Below are 18,552 nucleotides of genomic sequence, written 5' to 3' on the forward strand. Positions count from 1 at the left end.
GTAGATGACTGCGTATGGGCACTGGGCAGGGGAGTCCATAGAATGTCTCAGCATAGCCATACAACTGAAAAAAGAAGAAAGTAGGTGTACTCTTGCTGCTCTAGTAGTTCTTTTCAACTCCTCCGCTGATCTGCCATCGATTCAGCAGTAGATCAATACGGGAATGTGGCGTACAGAGTAGGCTTCAAGATTGGAGGAGGCATCGATCAGGATCCATCGTGTGCTCCATTCAAGTACCCTGATCAGGTACTTCGATTCGTCGATCACTGACTTCGTGACCACTTTGATCATTTCCTTCAGGGAATATATATCACACATATAGATGAGGACTCACCGGCTGCTAGGGCAGGTCTCAGAAAACACGACAAAATCCTTCAGGTTCCTGTTTTTCCTCCTAGCTAGTGTTTGCTCATTGAAATGAACTTATGTAGTTCAAATAGAATTTCAATATAAGTTATAAATAAAAAAATATAAAATGTTAGGTGCAAATAATAATATAGGATGCAATTGATAGATATAAATAATAATATAGTAAGTAGTAATAAAACATCATGCTATATAATAACGGTCTTATTCTGTCACGTGTGTGTCAGTGGCGAAATTCCAGAAAGGTACTAAAAAGGAAAGTGAGAAGGGTCCCACTTTGTCGCATTGGTGCGTGCGGCACCAGAAAGCTATAAAACAGGGCGGAGCGGGTGGTTCCTACCACAATGGCTTGGTTCCGTCTACTTTTGTATCCAAATCGCGAAAGCTTCTTCTTTGCCAGAATCCCGTGTTAACAGCGTTGATAAGGATATGATATGCACATTACGTAAGCATTACTTTCAAGGGTTTGAAAGGACCGAAATTTTGGGTGCTTGGGAGAGTGAGGGATCTCCTGCACCGACGAGTTTTCGTAGTTTTCTGAGCTGCCATCGCCCTTTGTGATGAAGGATGGGCAGCTGTGCAGTCCTTAAAGGCAGCATACTACGAATCTGACGTGGTGAGGAAATTTGCAGGAAAAGTAGGTGGAGGTGACCAGAACCACCCCAGTTTGTGCAATTTACAATCCCATCTCTACCTTTTCCAGCGGGTTTTCCCGTCAGATTCGTGGTATGCTGCCTTTAAACATATCCGAGCCTGTTCCGTTTGATGTTCAGCTAGAGCTAGCATAGAATTAATCCATCCTTAAATTAACTCTTGACAAAAAAAAAAGAAAACAAAAAGAAAGGACATAAAATTTGGAGCTTTCAGTATAATGTTTCTAACTGGACTTCGTTATGTCACTGTTATTGAATTATGAGCCATTTTGAGGTGAACAGTCACGACTTCACTCTTTTAACTCATGAACGGGCTGTGAAGTACATTAAGAAGTACGCAGTGTTGGATATGCTTGTCGCCCGTGCCGAGCTGCCAGCCCTGCACTGACAGCGCGCCCTCGTCTCTGTGTGGATTGGAGGACATTCAAATCCAGGACATATCTCAAGTTTTATCCTTATTCCTTTGTGAAAGTGTCTTGAAAGCATTCCACCATTTCAATGCGATTTTTTCTTCCAAAACAGAGTGTAATATTTGCATAATGATCTTTCCCTAGCATTTTGTGCTCCGTTTCTTTCATTCACATCTGTCGGCAACGCGGCTGTTTTAGTATCTTTATTTATTTGTTCTGTTTATTTAATTAGTTTATTTTTAAAGTCCATTGTAGCATGTTTTTGTAAACAGAGTTTCAATGTACAGTATCTACCATTTCTTATAAATCTAAGTGAACTCAGAAAAATTGCAAATTATTCTTTGAATCAAAATGAATAAATCTCGAAGCACTTAGACGCAAGGTTCTATCGGTAACTGATAATCAGTACTCGACGATTAGTGAAGTAAAAAAAAAATGAAAAAAAAAATCAAAAACAAAAATAAGGTGATTGTTCGGCGTTGTTCTTTAGATAACGTAAGCTGGCGGATAAGCTTTGATGAGATTTCAAATTTCTTGGGTGAAATCCTTTGGTTCGATTCTAACGCAAACTTCTGAGTGACCTTGGTTCCATTTAAATATTTCAATCGCCTGGTTCCACCCATTTTTTCGGGCAACTTGTTGTCTCGCGAAAAAAAAGAACCCGACATGTTTTTAAAAGATGCAAAAGGTGTGGAAAATGTGAAATAGTACTGACTTTCCCATTTTTTTAGAATTAAAAAGTGCCCTTCTCTTTTAAGCTGGGGCAGCAGATCGTAATGTGATTCTCATGCTCATTCCCACTGAAGGCCTTCGAAGGCTTATGGAACCTTGACAGTTCAGATCTTCCGCAATAATCTAGTCACGATGGCACGGATTAGTGATGAGACGTATGCTAGGAAATCGTTAATTTAGTGGCAACAAATTCAGATATCTTCGACTTCTTCGAAAGCCCTATTGTCTTACAGGTTGGTCGCAGAGATCACAAGTGGAATGAGATTCCAATGACTTTCTCAGTAGTCCTGACAAGGCCTTTACAGATTAGGTCTACCGTAAAGTTCTGTCCGCGTCTGTTACAACAAGTTTCGACACCTAAGCATTTGTTTATTTGTCGCATGTTTGGGTGTCTATCTTGATCGCTTGATTTATGCATACTGACGTAGCAAATTAAATAAAACACAGTTGATACACGTTAGTCTTAAGTATGAAGCGATAGTGTTCTTGGGGACTGATAAAGTTCATCTACGGCACTGTATTCTATACGAATTTCAACAAGACCCGATACAAAAGCATGTAGAAATTTATTGAAAGTGTTTGGCGAAGGTAGAGTTTCTGATAAGATAGCTTTCTGATAGCCCTTCCACCTCTAGAGCAAATTTGACTCCGAATGAAAAAATGTTGTGTATATGGTGGTTGTTCGACGACCAATACATTATGAGTTTTTAAAACCGAACGAAAAAGTCATTTCGGAGAAGTATGTACTGTCCGCAACTGGAGAATTCTAAGAGTCTAAGAAAAGAGGCGGTGTTCAGTAGAAAGGACATCATACTGCATCTTGATAATGCCAAGGCAGATGCTGCTTTGGGGACTCGTCAACAATTGCAGGACTGGGCTGGCAAATTCAGCCGCATCCACTATATTCCCTAAGCTTTAAGTCCTCCGACTGTCACTCGCTTTTGTGCTTACAAAGTTTTTTGAATGCCAAAAAATGAAGAAGGTGTCAAACAACCACTGGTTCAATTCTTCGCATTAAAAGATGAGACATTTTTCAAAAATGAGATATACAAGTTGCTCTCACGCTGGCAACAGGTCATTAATGATAATGGCAATAATAAAGTACTCAATAAAGTTTATTGACTGCAAGAAAAATCTGTATGTTTGTCTGTTTCTGTTTCATTCCAAAAACGGACAGAACATTCCGGTAGACCTAATAGTTTTCCAATCAAAAAATGGATGTTTTGTATGCAGTATATGCATCGTAAAATTAATGCGTATGTAAAATTAATGTAAAATTATCTGTGTAACGCAAATAAAACAACACAAATAAAAAAATTAAGGTATAAATAAACTATGTAGATCTCCAGGAAGAAAAGAGAGTTGTCGCATTATATGCTTTCGCGAAGAAAAAAGGTCGCTTTAGTCCTGCAGTCGGTTGGGTTGTGACTGCATTTTATAGAATTTAAGGTTTTCCTTCGAGCTGAGTCTCTTTCATATATGAGGTGTATAGAAGTGGTGAATTGGAATTCCGCCCTTCCCAATATCTCTAATTCGGAAAAGCCTAAAAATTTTGAATAGTTACGAAAGGTTTAGTTTATTTCATAGGTTGTTCCGAAGGTCTTGTACCAAAATCTATTTTTCAATCCAGAATTTTAGAGTTCTTGAATTCAATTTTCTTTGGCAATTGAATCATGCACTTTACTGGTATTCAATCATTACTTCAACTAACCAGAATCAAATTCGAACCATGATTTTCCGCAAATTCCTGCATTGCGTGCGACCTCACCGCTCATATCTGTGCTGTGTTCAAGAGAGATGTAGTATTCCGCTGGAGCGTCTCCGTTTGCTCCAGTTTGAGTCCGCAGATATTTCGCTTGAAGATCGACCTCGCACTGGTCGCCCGACTGGAATTATGAAGATTTCCATGACGTTCTCAATAGATAAGTCGAATGCCACTACAAGTGAACAGTCGACGACACCTGGGTGCGAGCGCACATTAATCGCCTGACGTCCTCAAGCTTTGGACTGCAGAACAGTGACGTCGACTTGGGTCCTCCACGAATTGAGTGCCTCGCAGGCGGCGACAAGAGCGAGTGTGTGTCGCTCTGTGCTTCTGCGCCCTCACAAACAGGAAAATTACAATTTATCCTCGAAATCATTACATGAGATAAGAGTTCTGTACCGTATGTTAATCATGCACGGTAGGAAAGTCGGCTCCAGCGTGACAAACCACCTCCAACGGAGTCCAGAGGAGGATCACACGAAAAGAAGATTTTGTGCTGTTGTTGGTGGGATCCCAAGGGAGTGTTGTACTATGAACTGCTCCCATCTAGGTACAGCGTGAGCACTCAAGTCTGTTGTTCTCGACTATAGAAGTTGGGAGATGCAACTCGCGTGAAGCACGAGAAAATTGGCTTTGTTTCTTTACCTCATGAAAATGCCGGATATCACGTGTCAAAACTTACTCACCAGAAAATCCCCGAGGTTGGTTGGGAAGTTCTACTGCATCCTGCTTATTCTCTTGACTTGGTTCCGTCTGACTACTACTTGTTTCGGGTACTGAAGCTGCATTTACGGGAGAAAATTCGATGATTAGAAAGAGCTGAAAATGACATTTTGCGCTTCTCGTTTCGAAGCGGGTAGAGTTCTGGACATCTGGCGTTGAGAGTCTGTTGGAGCGTTGAACATACGTAATGGGTCATTATGGTCACTAATGTATTGGTTGATGTCTATAAACAATAAAGTTATAACAGTTTGAAAAAAGAGGTGAAATTTGGTGCAAAACGTTCCGAACGATCTAATACTAGGGCAACATCAGGCCAGTTATGAATCTCTTAGACGCTTTGTGTCTTCGCGTTGTGGTTACGAGATTTGTGATGCGTTTTGAGGCATGGTCGGTGCCGAATCTGTTCACCCGAGTGGCCGTGACGCGTCTGCCGCATCGCACATTCTTACTCTGCTCCACGTCACACTTCTTTTCATCTCCGTGTCTCAAGGCACACTGCTTACCCCGTTGAAGTAAACATTCAGAGTCAACCATATTTAAATAGTTAAATAGTTACGGTCGAAAGTTACGGTTGAAAGTTCCACTTTTATTTAAAAATTTAAAAGTGTAACATATCAAGAGATGGCCCAGCAAATACTTCGTTAACAGCTTGCAACGTAGAAAGGCTAGCAGGCTCAGAGATCACGAAGGGTCGCAGTGAAAATCACAGAGCAATATGGAAACAAAGATCACAGGTTAGCTGATTAGTAACTTAGGAGCGAGGCAGTTTTTGGAATGAAATCTTCGAGTTCGAGTAGGGGGCACAACCAAGAAAATGAGAGTCAGCGAGACGAGTAGGGTTCTAATCAGTGCATTTGCTTGAGTCCCAAAGCGGAGGAGAATCCGGATCTTGGAAGATTGTTAGCGCGACGGTGAATCCGAGAAACGCCACGTATAAGGCGATACAAATGTACTTGATGGTTTTCTCCCACGGTCGTTCCTGAATATTCAAAACAATTAGTTTTCCTGGAAAGGATCCAGTCTAAGAGTTCTCCAATTTCTCCACACACGAAGTTAAAGTGAGGAAAAAGGAGTTGGCTTATTTTATGCTGTTATTTTGATTAAAAATAATTAATTTAGTATGCTAAACTAGCTGACAGGTGTTACAACTCTGAACCAGAGACAGCATAACTGACGATGTTGGGATCTCTCCAGAAGATCGGGTTAGTGGTGTAGACTATGACTATGAGTGTGTCCATACCGGGTTGCCCCTAGTTGTCCTGAAAAAAACAGCGAGGGAATTGACCTTCCAGTACGAACTTCCGTACGGTGGACCTTACACCGCTCACTCTTGTACATACGCCGCGTCAAACGATCATCGATGAGTTTTCCCCATCGGTCTATTCAAGTAAAAACTAATGAATTGCTCACTGAAAAAACCGGAGAGTAGACGAAGTTGGCATTACAAGGTGCCTAGCAAGAAAATTCGCGCAGGGTGATGGATTTCCACTCCGTTTTTAGGACGATAAAGGAGTAATGCGACGTGAACACGCTCATGCTCGTAATCTGCGCCACTAACATTTTCATAGAGAGATCATAATACCATCATTTTCGTTGTATGCTGCCCTTTAATCAGAATGGAGGATATCTGCTCCCAGTAAGGTGCTCGGTGTAAAAAGAACGTACCACGACATTATAGAGGATTACGACACCGAAGCAAAATCCAGTGATTCCACCGGCAATGTGAGCTGAATGCGACACCTTAAACATTGCAGTAAATTACCCTCTCGGGAAGCTGTTTCAACAGAACGTACTGTATCGCATTCATCCGAGCAAAAGCGGCGAATTAATGCGGTTGCTATGTCGAATGTGAGAAATACCGCTATCAACGCTAGACGAACCCAGCGGAACGGCATTTCAGCCCAGTTCTGAATAGAAGGAATATTTTGCTCACGTCTGAAGAGATGGGCGCAAAATCTATAAGCTTGGTTCTAGACCTACGATGACGACATTTGCAAGGTGAGCGGTAAGGAGCGCGTAAACTCCTGCGGATGCACCCACAACGTAAACATCTGGATCAAGGGTGTATTGTAGGAGAGATCCTATAAAGTGCTGGAGTTTTCACAAAAGCTTTTCAAAGGGACGGAATGGTCGTACCGGAAAGAACTGCCATCATGTAAAGTGGACCGATTCGCCATGGTTTGTGAACCACCTCAAGAGGAACTCCGATGAGAATTTGTACCACCAAATTGCCAAGTAAATGAATCAGGCTGGACACAAGAAGCTAAGATTTGAGGAAAAACGAATAGCAAGGCGACCTACCCAACATGGAGCAGTGCGTAACTGACGAACCGCCACAGTTGTGCCCTTAGTTTAGGGGCAAACATTAGCGGGCCGATATGATGATTCACAATGCAACCGGCACAGTACGTTAGAATATCCTCATCGGGCCTCAGCGGTTCTGTCCAGTAGTAGTAGAAAAATACAAACGTCTAAAGTTTTCATGCATGATTTTCTCTCGAAAAAACCTCTCAAACTGCTTAGTGCGCTTTCTTTTTCTTTTACGAAAAATGGAGAAAATCAAAAGAAAATTATGTCCAACTTGCATAGGAATATCGGATGTCGGATATATCTATCGGATATAAAATATCTACAAGCTGTTTGTCCATAAGAGCGCAATAATTGCAGTGGATTCCCCGAATCTTGCAGCTGGGTGTCTTACTTGTAAGCAAACTAATCTACTTAGGTTTGATAGCATTGAAAAATTCCTCGAATAATCCCTCTTCTTACAGAAGGGAAGGTTCGAATTTCCAGGATGAGTTTTTCTCAAGAGGGCCTCTTCGAACGTAAAAAGGATCTTTAGGGACGAGACCCAACGCACCTGAACCATTTTACGTTTTGCTACATTCTAAAAATCGTACGATTTTAAAACATGCATGTGAATAGAGTCACTAATTTCAAGGAGAATTCGAGAGTATTCGAGTAGTGTCGCACAAATAAACGGGGCGTCGAAAATCTGATTGACGTGAAGCTTCAGCGGTAAAGGCAGGGACTAGGAAAAACCAAGGAGCGCAGCGCAACTGCTGCGGGTACGTTACGTTAGCCTGCCTGAGCAGAGCCGAACGAATTTGTGAAATTGAAAATTTCTGAATATATTAGCAAGGTAAATTCTCAAGGTCCTGTATGATTTAACGTATTCACTATACTCCCTAATGTGTTGTCCAGTATGTTATCCATAATTAGTTGAATGGCAGAAACAATTTTCCATGGTATCCATACTTCCCTACGATGGTTAGGTTGCACGGAAACTCTAGAACTCTCTGTCCCTAAAAAAGATTGCGGATCCCAATGACGGTTGACAATCTGATTTCGTTCGTATTGGGATGTTTAGCTCCATAATCCCATGTGGTTGCATTATTTTAAAAACATATGGAAGAGGATAACGGAGAAAAGAGAATGCTGACGATCTCACCTCAATAATAGATGCAAGCACAATAAAAAGTGGTGGAGGGCAGCACGAGTACTCATCGATGTACGAATGAACTTCAACTCTTTGCGATGGTGTTATCACTTGGTCGGCGATCAGATACAGAGCTCTTTTCACTTGTGACGATTGCGCTTCCTTCGATGCCATCTGAAAAGTGGCTGCGTGGCGCTCCATGAAAGGATTTTTATGCACTTTGCGCCTCCAAAAGAAAGGGAGAAATTTAATTAAAGGACGGAGCTCACAAATTCCTCGAATTCCTCCACGGTGATGCGCCTGTCACCGTTCTTGTCGGCTTGCCTTAGTAACGCTTCTATTTGATCGTCTCGCAGCTTGATAGACGCGCGATGCTTACGAAGACGAGATCGGAGAACATCCAGGGGGATCGAGACCTCCTCAAATGGTTGAGGATCTGATGGAGAGCTCAGCTGAAAAAGTGATAGTGGTTTCAGACCGCACAGTGAGTAGTACTGCATTGTAACTGGTGTGATTTCTAGTAGGCATGCGTCAGTGGACACTCGATCATAAGGACAACCGCACATGCGAAAGTAAGTGGGACGAATGAGCTCACCTGATGAAACTGAGCTCGATAACGAGAGCGATAGCGACTACTGTCCCTGAACATTCTCTGGAAATGAGAATGGAGCTAGAGGGGAAATTTCTGCCTGGCCAATGATGGTTTCTCATCGATTTGCGAAAAAAGGATAGGAAAGAGTGTGGAAATGCTGTGGAGGCTAGAGAGTCTCTGGATACGAGCATTCGCTTTAACAAAAAATTCCATCGCTGAGAGGATGAGACCGTGTCTATTATTAGATTCAATCTGATACTGAATTCAATTGGAGGAACTAGCATCGAAGGAATGGAAAGCTGCTTTCGAATTTGGCTAATATGGCAGATATGTGCAGACTGTGTTCGATAGCAATGGAGATTAAATTAAAGGAAAAAAACACGGTTGAGATTAAGGAGTACGAGGCAATATAAGACTGAAGTAGAGTAATGCTTTTCGTTAGAAAATCATGTGTAACTCTGGATTTGTAGCGGACTTCCTACCCAGGATCCAAAAGAACATATCACCTATCCGAGTTTCTAGTGGACATCCAAAACTAGACAAGCACCTGACTTTCATTACGAGATAACGATCGCAAAGTCCTTTGGGGCCAGAGACTTCAGAGTCAGTGCTTTATACCGTAGATAGACCACAGTAGATTTCGTTTTTTCCTTTGTCCGGCACTCTCCTCTCATGTTTCAAAGGAAATGGTGAGTGGTGAGAAAACAAAGAAAAAAGATTGCTTTAGAGGTACAAACAGTTGGGAGAAATAAAATAGGAAATAAAATAAAATGAAATAAAATAAAATAAATAAAATGTATGTGTTAGACTGGTTTGCAAGATAAGTGCCAGATATTAAGAGATGCCTGGGGAACAAAGCTTGGTTGTGGTGAACCCAAAACGAATCCAAAAGTGATGGAACACCTTTACCGGCGGCACCTTTTTATTCGTACATATTTCAAGTGTTGACTAATCAACACTCCGAGGACCTACGTTTTTTAGGCTTCCAAATTGTTTGAACCCATTTTATTGCAAGATAGCGCTTTATTTAGTTGTTAATTCTACTCATTTTTTATTTATGTTTTATACTTATTATTATATTATGCATATTTATCGATGTGTTCTTGTATTATATTTATTTTATTTCCTTTTCTTTATTCTTTTCTTTGAATTTTAGCCGCGTCTTAGTTTTGGAGCTGAGTCGAGAATGCTAATTTTCTCTCAATTTCAGACAATGCATCAGATTATTCGAATCAAAGCAAACAAATAAAAGGATTTTATTGGAGAAATATGCCATCGTAACGACCTACGACGAATGTGTACGTTCACTAGAGCTGTCCCTAAAGATAAAGAGTTTATCCATTTTTTTGCGTGTTTATTTGCGAATTCAAGATGTCTCACAAATTGGAAAAAAACCCCAACAGTAGAAAGAAATATGGAAACTTTCTGTAAGGATATTGTAGAGAAACTGCTAGCTTGGACAACAAGGGAAACGGTCTAAACAGTCGTTGGGCAGATTGAACCCTTGTGATGACTCTGATATTTGTTTTCGAACCTGTGAAAGATGTTTAGCTTCTTATAGAGTCTTTCATGAGAAAAACTCTATCCATCCATGGAAAGAACCCTATATCAAAACCCTATCAACAATTCTCTCTAGCAATCCTGGAAAAAATGGGTTAATCAGCCTTGTTTCCATCGGTGTCCCCAACGATGCGACATTATGACGGCTAGCAGCGCGCAATGCGCCTGCGATTACGATTACGCAGGCTGGGAAGCTTCTGCTGCTTATTTGAGTAATATTGGCCGGGTTTCGGACGATGGATTACTGCGGAATTGCCTGCATTCTATCGCGTAACAAGTTGCATCGTAGGAAAGACCGCTACAACCGAGGCTGTTTCTCACGTCTTTTTTCTGGACTAACGCAAGAATTTAGCGTGATCACGCTCATAGTCGTGAACTACACCGGATGGTCTCTGCACCGTCACTTTCGTCTTTGATGTGCTGTCTTTAATTTAAGTACGAATGTGGGCGGCCCGTAAGAGAAGGAAGGACGATGGGATAATTTTCCACCATTCGATAGACTAGCTTGGAGGACATGTAGCAAACTACAAGATGTTCTGTTCAAAACGAGGGGAAATAATACACGGAATGCCAGAAGAACTTCGACAAGAAGGAGGTTCATGCTAAAACGAAGTGTCCGCAATAGACCTAGTTTGTGTGGTCGTTGCACGCTAATAAACCTTCTTTCATCTGTTTTGAGCAATTTCGCAAGAGAGCACTGAATAGGAAATTTCAAGATGTCTTTAATGGGTTGCAGGGTACTATCTTCTTTTGCGGTTGCTGATGTGACAGAAGGAAGGACTATGGGCATTGGTAAATTCAGGCGGCGGTTCTAATTTTAATATTTCTGTGCAGAATTATCAACAATGCCAAAAATTAATAAAACAATATGCGTTCCATTTCGTTTGAAATAATGTGACGACTGGTTACGGGTCAACAGTTGCGTTCTTTACAAAACGATAGGATAACGCAGAAAAATCGTGCAAAGAGCATTAGATAGAAGAAAAAAAAAGAAGGTAACAGTTTTACACCTTCTCCGAAAACACACAATAAATATCAATGAGAGAGATCCCTCTTCACATTCATAGCAAGTGAAAACGCAGTGCCAATTTTTTTTTTAAAAAGAAGAAGGACAATAGGGATGAACAGCAATAGTGGACTGGTTCAAACCGCAATTCTGTGACAGATTTGTATCAGTTAGATCGATTGCATTTACAGAGACCTGTTCCACAATATGACGGGATAATTAACTGATTATTCTCTCTTTATCGATTGGTACTCATTCTTGAAGGGTACGTCTGCAGAAGAACTCTGCCCTCTACTCCCAGATGACGACAGTGGTCGTGACTGAATACTTCACTAAAGCTAAAGAAAATGCTGAACCGCTCTCGACAGCTCATACATAGAATACATCCATAGAAGAAACTGAGAATCCGTATCCTGAAGGGATATCAAGGGGATCACGAAACTTTTCCTTTCTTATCGTTTCTTATTGTATTTACATGCAGTTGCCATGTATATATACGTATGTATATTTGAAATAGGTCACATACATACATACATGTATATTGGATGTAGATAATTTGAAATTGAAAGAGTCGTAGATTTAGACAAGTTTTGCACTGGTGTTATTGATTTTCAAACAAAAAAACCAAAATCACTTGTTTATGTGGTAGAAATTTCAAGAAATAATAAGCAACCATGCTTGTAAGCATCTATATTTCAGGTTGAGGAACAGTTTCTGAGCGTTTTTTCTTTCAAAATGAGAAACGCACGTAGAAATAAAAAGTATTTCCAAAACTTCATACATTTTTTGACAGAGGATCTTCCACTCTACAGGCTGGTCCTGCTCAATTTCTTTAGTTCTATCGATTCTGGTCTTTTCAGACGATTAAAATCGAGTATCACAATGACAAGAAGGAGTATTTTAGAGATGCGTTTTCGAGTTTAAGTAGTTTAATAAGATTGTGAAGCCGCTGAAGCTGCTTGATGCGCATGGAGAGCATCGAACGAAGGATAAAAAATTTAAGAAAATGACCGGCAGTTGGATTGATCATCCTTGTTTTCGAGATCAAATTTCTACAATTCTGAAGCGGAAACGCACACGGTGACTTAGTTTCGAGCATTTTCCCTCCCCTCTATCCAGCACCCACTCAGCATCAGCGGCCTTATCGTCTCGATTGAAGATTAAAAAAGCAAATGGTGTCGAAAATGCTCCAATTTGTTCACTTGACAGTCCACATAAATGATCTAAAAAAAACAAGAACCTAAAAAAATCTAATCTAATCTAAAAAAAATAATGAATAAAAATAAGACCTCGGAATGGAAATATCATATAGAGTGAGAAATTCTCCTTAGGATTTTATATAACATTTTGGAAATGATTTTTATTGTTATCTACATTCTGAAAAACTTCACTCACGACTTATTCCTCAACCTGATGCATAAGCTCCCCTCGTATGATTCCTAGATAAACCTATGAATTTGGAACACTAGATAGTCCTCAAGAAAGGAAAACTGCTCAGGTAGGCTTGATTATAAATGTTAGGTTTGTTGCGAAGAGGAAGAAAAGGAAGAATAGAAAAGTACCATGAGCAAAATAAAAATGGAAAGAAATTTTTTTAACAAAAAGAATAAAAGTGATAAACAACACACTGATACAAAAACAACAAAAACACTCATCCTATTAGCGAGAAAAAGGGAATTGTTTGCAATATGGTCAAAATAGCTTTAGCAGTGTGCACAGGAGTTAGAGAATTGCAGAAACTAGCCATAAGCATAGCTAATTCGAACGGTTACTCGAGATCGAACACTCAACCTCGAGCGACACTCAACCTCGAGCTGCGAATAAAGCAGTGACGACACTAAGTGGAAATGGAATCCCCTGAGCCCCTCATCTCTGACTCATTAACTGCTGCGATACAAAGGGGTCTTTTTCGAGCACAGCTGCAAGAAGATATTGCAAGAAGATACATATCTGCGGACATTCCGAACGACAACATCAAGCGACATGTGGTTCGCAACAGACTCCACGAGAGGCAGTGTGCATCGGAGTGTTGCGTTGGGTGTCCATTCGGTAAGAGTGGGGAATGCAGACCGAAGTCATCTTCCAGATAGAGTGCCTAGCGTGCAATACCGCTTACCTTGGAACTGGAACAATGTTGAGCTTGCGTATCAAAGAAGATTTGGCTGATAGAAGGAGTGCGAGTATAGATGATACCATTAGGGCGGCAGAAGTATGAGAAACATAATGGAAATGAGTTTGAAATAGTGTGCGATGTCATCCCATGAGGAAGGAATGTCTGCTAGGAAGGATTCAAAAGCATTCTGGATTACCGTCAGGAGTACATCCACAAATAACGAAAATGAGTGCTAATCAATTACTAGTGACATTAAGCCGTGCATAACATTCGGTGAGCTGGAAGACCGTCGTGCACGTAGTTCAATAACACTATCCAGATGCCACTATCCACACACCACTAGTTAAGGATACTTCACAATCTGTGGATCTTATTCGCCTTGAAGGCATCACCCCACGAATCTGAGGTGGTGCAGATTTCAGGTGGAGTATTCTTATAAGGGATAGGAGATTATGGCGAGGAGTGTGATTCCGTCAATTTCTTCCTAATTGCCGTAAAAAACGGCCCGGAAGATGCACACAACGCTGGCGCGCCCTAGTCGAGCTCCTTGTTGAAAAAAGTGCGCCAGAATGCCCGAAGCTGTATCTTCGAAGCAATTAGGAAGAAATGGACGGAATCACCTTCCTCGCCATAATCTACTATCCCTTATAAGAATACTCCACCTGAAATCCGTATCACCTCAGATTCGTGGGGTGATGCCTTTGAGTGACAATCTGTAAGAAGGCGGACTTCATCATCTCTGCTAGCCGGCCAGTCTGTTTTTCTGTTTGGAGTTCTTTCGGGGTGTATCTAAAACGATATCGAGGTTTGGCAACGAGAGAAGAGGAGTTTGATGGGACACGCATAGCATAACGAAACTTCACGCCTTGAATAAGGTTCCACTTAAACCTCGTTGGGAGAACAAGAAAACATAAGAAAGAAAGTTAAGGTAGCCCAACAAAGTCTTACGAACAAGTCTGGCCTACGTCTCAGGTCAGAACAAAGTCAGTTGCACTGGAACGCAAGGCTCCTTTGATGAATGTGTCTTGAAGAAGCTTCATTAAAAAAAAAGAAAACAGAGAACAAAAATAAGGAAGGTTCAAGAAGAATTCTATGTGAAAAAAGGAGCAAAGAAGAAGAAAGCAGTTGCTGTTTCTTCTTGTTTTTTTTCATTTCAAACACGTTCTAACACGAACTGCTGCGTTTATAGTTGATTGCGCACGCCTACGCACGCAATTTGAAAGAGTCTGGAATATCCCTTGCTGCAAGGTTTTGTTTCTTTTCTTTACATTACATTCACGCCAAAACAAAACACTAATATCCTCAAAATTCGTGTGTCCTTAGCAGATAAACCTGCCACCGCAGATCTATGAAACGATAATCAGTTGCGCGCGCCGCTGCCGAAATACCCTCCGAGGATGCATCTTCTTGTTTTCCCCCTTTTTTTCTCATTTCGTTTCCGTTTAGTTATGTGTTATCAAGACTATTTCATAATTGTTGCAGAGGTCAAAGTGAAGCATTGCGGTCATCGCTCCGTCGATCACTATTTCATCGATTGGTGGATGTGGTTATGTGCCTCTGCCGATGACGGTGTAACGCGTCACGCGAAAGTAATGTTTGGTGGGGCGGAGCGAGCGGTCGAAGATCAATGAGGTCTCTTCGCCAGTATTTTCTACTGAAACAAATGAACATGCTGCTAAGGATACTGACGCGTGCGCATTGGTGGCGCGTTTTCACGTGCCTCGTAGGAACAAACGCTGTTCCCCCACCGTTTTTTAGAACGACTAGGCAGAATTAAGCGGGGCCGCATTCATACCCCCAATCTACATACTGAACTCTAGATTTGCCTAGAGAGACCCCAACATCATCAGTATACTTGGGTAAAAAAACTTCTTAATTACTATCATCACCCTGGGGGAGATCTCAACAGGGAAGAGGGGGTGTAGGGATTTTTGCATCATCCATCGCTGTTGTTCTACAAACCACGTAACAATGCGGCACTTTTTGGGGACAGGATGTGTTCGTATTGTACTCGAGGGACTTTACTTCTCGATTCTAATGATTTTGCAATTTTGTTATTATAAGAAAGAATCTCTTAATTGTCTTCGTCGAAATTAACTAAGGATGAGGCTCTGATATTGCTGAATAAGTGGGGTAGTTTGTGGTATTACTGTAACGACGTTGAAGCACGGACCGTGAGGGACCGTGTAAGCATCCTCGCTACCACCACCCCCTCTGCAGTTCGTCATCGTCCCACCTCGATTCCAGCCGCACCGCTTCGAGCGCAGCCGCTTACGCAACAGTTCGTGCTTCATGTCGTTTTGACCCAACTCTCTTCCGTGGTACAGAATGAACGAAGTGAGTAATCTTAGTAATAAATAATTTTGGTGCAGGTTCATTCACAGAGCATGTAGAACTCGTTTGGATTGTGCTTCAATTCACTGTTGTTTGTATGACAGACCACATACTATAGTCGGGTCAAGACGACATGAATCGAGCGTAGTTGCGGTGCATTTGCACACGCGTTCGAAACAGCGCGGTGGAGGCAGCGGTTGGAACCGAGGTGAGACCGTCGCAAACTGCAGCGATGGGTGGTGCCAGCAAGAGTTCCAGCACGCCCCTAGCCTCGTAGCCGCTACGGTCCACCGAAGCGCCCTGAGAGAAGCCGCGTACGCAACTGCGTGCGTGCTTCTTGTCGTTTTGACCCGACTACACATACTTCACCATAGGTCACAACTTGTGAAATTTACAGGAATTAGGAATGCTACATAGAAATGTTGTTCTATGTCAGCCGTCCGTAGATTTTCATTGAGCATTTTTCAAGTCCGCATGTTATGCTGAGTGTTTGTCATTCTAGAGCAAATTTCGTAGCAAAAATCATAATATGAGGATCGAAAAAGTGGATCGATGCTTTCTTTCCTGTCTATATTTCTCATACTCCCTTCATGTTCTCCAGTGGGCTCGTTTTTCATCTCTAGCTTTTGACGAAAAAGTGAGACTACTCCTCCTTCGAGTAAATTCCAAGAAGACATTGTCCACAATTATTTATGTTCGGATTTTGACCCACCGCATAAGCAGCGCACCTTTTCTTGAGTGAGCTGCTTCCTAAGTTGATTTAAATGGAACCAACTGAAAAACACAAATATCCTCCTATTATAACGAGCAGGATGCAATCCAGAAAAGTCAGGGGATATTTTCAAAAGATAAGTTTAGTCATTCTTAAATTGTACAGGTGATAATTCCCTAAGATTTCCATTCCTCCAGTTGCTAGTTTTATAACACACGCTACTAGATGAGGAGTAAGGAAAAGAAATAGAGAAAAGTTCTGTCGCCTACCAGTTTTTTTTCCTTAAAAAAGCAGCGCGACCAAAGGTAAGGAATTTAGTTCTCAGATAAACCATTCTAATCAGTTGGTGTGGCCGCGATTGATCGCCGTAGAGGTGTCCCCATACGCGTGAAGCCATAACAAGAGCGGGTTGACGTGTGTTGCGTGCATGTCGACCGCGAAATCGAAAAACCGCCTGGGGGATTCTTTCAATTTCTTTTCTTGATACGAACTGAATTTCTTGATACGTTGGCCGCAGCGTTTGCGCACTACTCGGTTTTGTTGTCGAACGACCGTGGCCTGCCTTCTGACAAAGATGTCGCAAACTAACTGATTCGCTGCATCGAAACCGGGACCTAAAAGCGAGCTGCAGGTCATATTCTGGTTTTTAAACCTGAAAAGTGGCATCCTCAGCAGGAAGAAGAATGCACATCTCCTCAAAGTGTCATTTCGAGTCACTCAATCTAACAACTAACGACTTGTTCGCTGTTCGATCAGAGATCACTCCAGAAAGTTGCCGGCAACGCAGTCGCAGATAAGAGACAAAGACGTTGAATTTTGGTTTTCCTAAGATTATCATTTTCCACCGCTGGAGATTAAAAAGTGCCAATAAAATATCGAAGAAGGATACAAAAAAGGACAACCAAGAAAGAAGCACATTGGGTTTACCGTTCATGACAATTGCAAACGTGGTGCCAGCAAAACAAAACAAAGTATGCACTTGAGGAGTGGAAGTTTCAGGAAGATACACAAATACAGGCAATTTTTCTTTCTATTTATTTATTTCTTCTTTTTTACGGAGAGAAGTTTTCAAAAACTTCGAAGAGTAGCCAAGAAAGAGCGCTGCAAGTTCTTTTCAGAACAAAAAGTTAGTACAAAAACCAGAGAAGTTCAAAAATTCTCAATGAATGCTATGTACATATAGGAGGAATGTAGAGGCTGATAAGGGCGGTTTGCGAAATGACAGAGCAAAGAAGACGAAAACGATGGCTCGATAAGAGCTCGGTGCCGACGTCCGGAGGCGGACGGATGCGTCACGCATGCGCACGGCGCTATTAGAACGAAGCGGCTGACTCACGTTCATGGTGACGCTCATCGCAGAGGCTTTGACTGGGTCCGACAATGACGCGGTGAAGGAGATTTGTAACGGTTATCAAGTCGTCCTGTTGCAGCGGATTGTGACGGAATCGATATGCAGCCATTTCAAACGCTCCGGCTAACGTTGACGGCGTGTTTTCATTACTTCCGCAAAACAATCACGGACCGCGGGTTGTTAGCGCTGTTCGTGGGAATGGCGGTAGTTGAAGCGGGGAAGCACGATGAAGATCGTATGATATGCATTGGCCCAATTCGAGCACTGGGACTTCGGAAGCTACAGAAGGTGATCCAGTAAAGAAGAGGTTGATTTCTTTCCCTGCAAACTCCAACGAATTATTATTTCAACAAACTTCCGCACCAGAGCAAAGGGTGGTTTTATTTTATTATTTTACTGTTCATTTATTTGTTCAAACTCCCTCAAAAATATTCAGAGAAGTAACAAAAGTCATCAGAGTCATACGAGGATTCCGCTGGTACTTTATGTCGCTTAAACTCACGCGGCAGCGCAGTGTGCTCAGGTAGAGTGGAATTAGAATGGCATTTGTGACAACAGAAGCGCTTACTTCAAAACGATATTGATGCAGCTGCCGCAGTTTCTGGAGATCGCTGGAACGAAAGAAAAACAACGTCTCACTAAATGGCAGTAGGCGAATTAGATGTGACTTCTCAAAAGTAGAACCTAGGGCAGACTGGTGAGACGAATAAGAAAAAGAGAAGTCTTTGAAGGATACTGAAAAAGATGGAGGAATGATCAAAGGATCAGGAAAAGGAATAATCAGTTACTTGGTACT

General features: G+C 41.7%; 4 protein-coding genes across 5 annotated transcripts; 2 read left to right on the forward strand and 2 right to left on the reverse strand.

The window, feature by feature from the left end:
• Positions 1-4: 4 nt before the first annotated feature.
• On the forward strand, positions 5-1,407 carry RB195_010736 (uncharacterized protein; the record flags this gene model as incomplete). The annotated part of the gene is made up of 4 exons (XM_013441147.1): positions 5-80; positions 146-246; positions 301-378; positions 1,294-1,407. The coding sequence occupies 4 exons, from the start codon at positions 5-7 to the stop codon at positions 1,405-1,407; spliced, it is 369 nt and encodes a 122-aa protein (XP_013296601.1).
• A 2,460-nt stretch (positions 1,408-3,867) lies between these two features.
• On the reverse strand, positions 3,868-4,302 carry RB195_010737 (uncharacterized protein; the record flags this gene model as incomplete). The annotated part of the gene is made up of 2 exons (XM_064191866.1): positions 3,868-4,047; positions 4,123-4,302. 2 exons carry the CDS (start codon positions 4,300-4,302, stop codon positions 3,868-3,870), a joined length of 360 nt encoding a protein of 119 aa, XP_064049449.1.
• A 1,188-nt stretch (positions 4,303-5,490) lies between these two features.
• On the reverse strand, positions 5,491-8,737 carry RB195_010738 (uncharacterized protein; the record flags this gene model as incomplete). Of its 2 annotated transcripts, none has more annotated exons than XM_064191867.1 (9): positions 5,491-5,628; positions 6,315-6,389; positions 6,443-6,556; positions 6,630-6,730; positions 6,786-6,898; positions 6,951-7,120; positions 8,101-8,262; positions 8,358-8,540; positions 8,684-8,737. In XM_064191867.1, the coding sequence occupies 9 exons, from the start codon at positions 8,735-8,737 to the stop codon at positions 5,491-5,493; spliced, it is 1,110 nt and encodes a 369-aa protein (XP_064049450.1). The 2 variants fall into 2 exon arrangements, with proteins under 2 accessions (XP_064049450.1, XP_064049451.1); XM_064191868.1 differs by lacking the exon at positions 8,684-8,737 and adding an exon at positions 8,595-8,654.
• A 6,249-nt stretch (positions 8,738-14,986) lies between these two features.
• Positions 14,987-18,457, forward strand: RB195_010739 (uncharacterized protein; the record flags this gene model as incomplete). Its single annotated transcript, XM_064191869.1, has 3 exons — positions 14,987-14,991; positions 18,193-18,279; positions 18,346-18,457. 3 exons carry the CDS (start codon positions 14,987-14,989, stop codon positions 18,455-18,457), a joined length of 204 nt encoding a protein of 67 aa, XP_064049452.1.
• Positions 18,458-18,552: the final 95 nt, after the last annotated feature.

This window comes from Necator americanus, chromosome III (genome assembly GCF_031761385.1).
Source record: "Necator americanus strain Aroian chromosome III, whole genome shotgun sequence".
In the NCBI taxonomy this organism is placed as follows: Eukaryota; Metazoa; Nematoda; class Chromadorea; order Rhabditida; family Ancylostomatidae; genus Necator; species Necator americanus.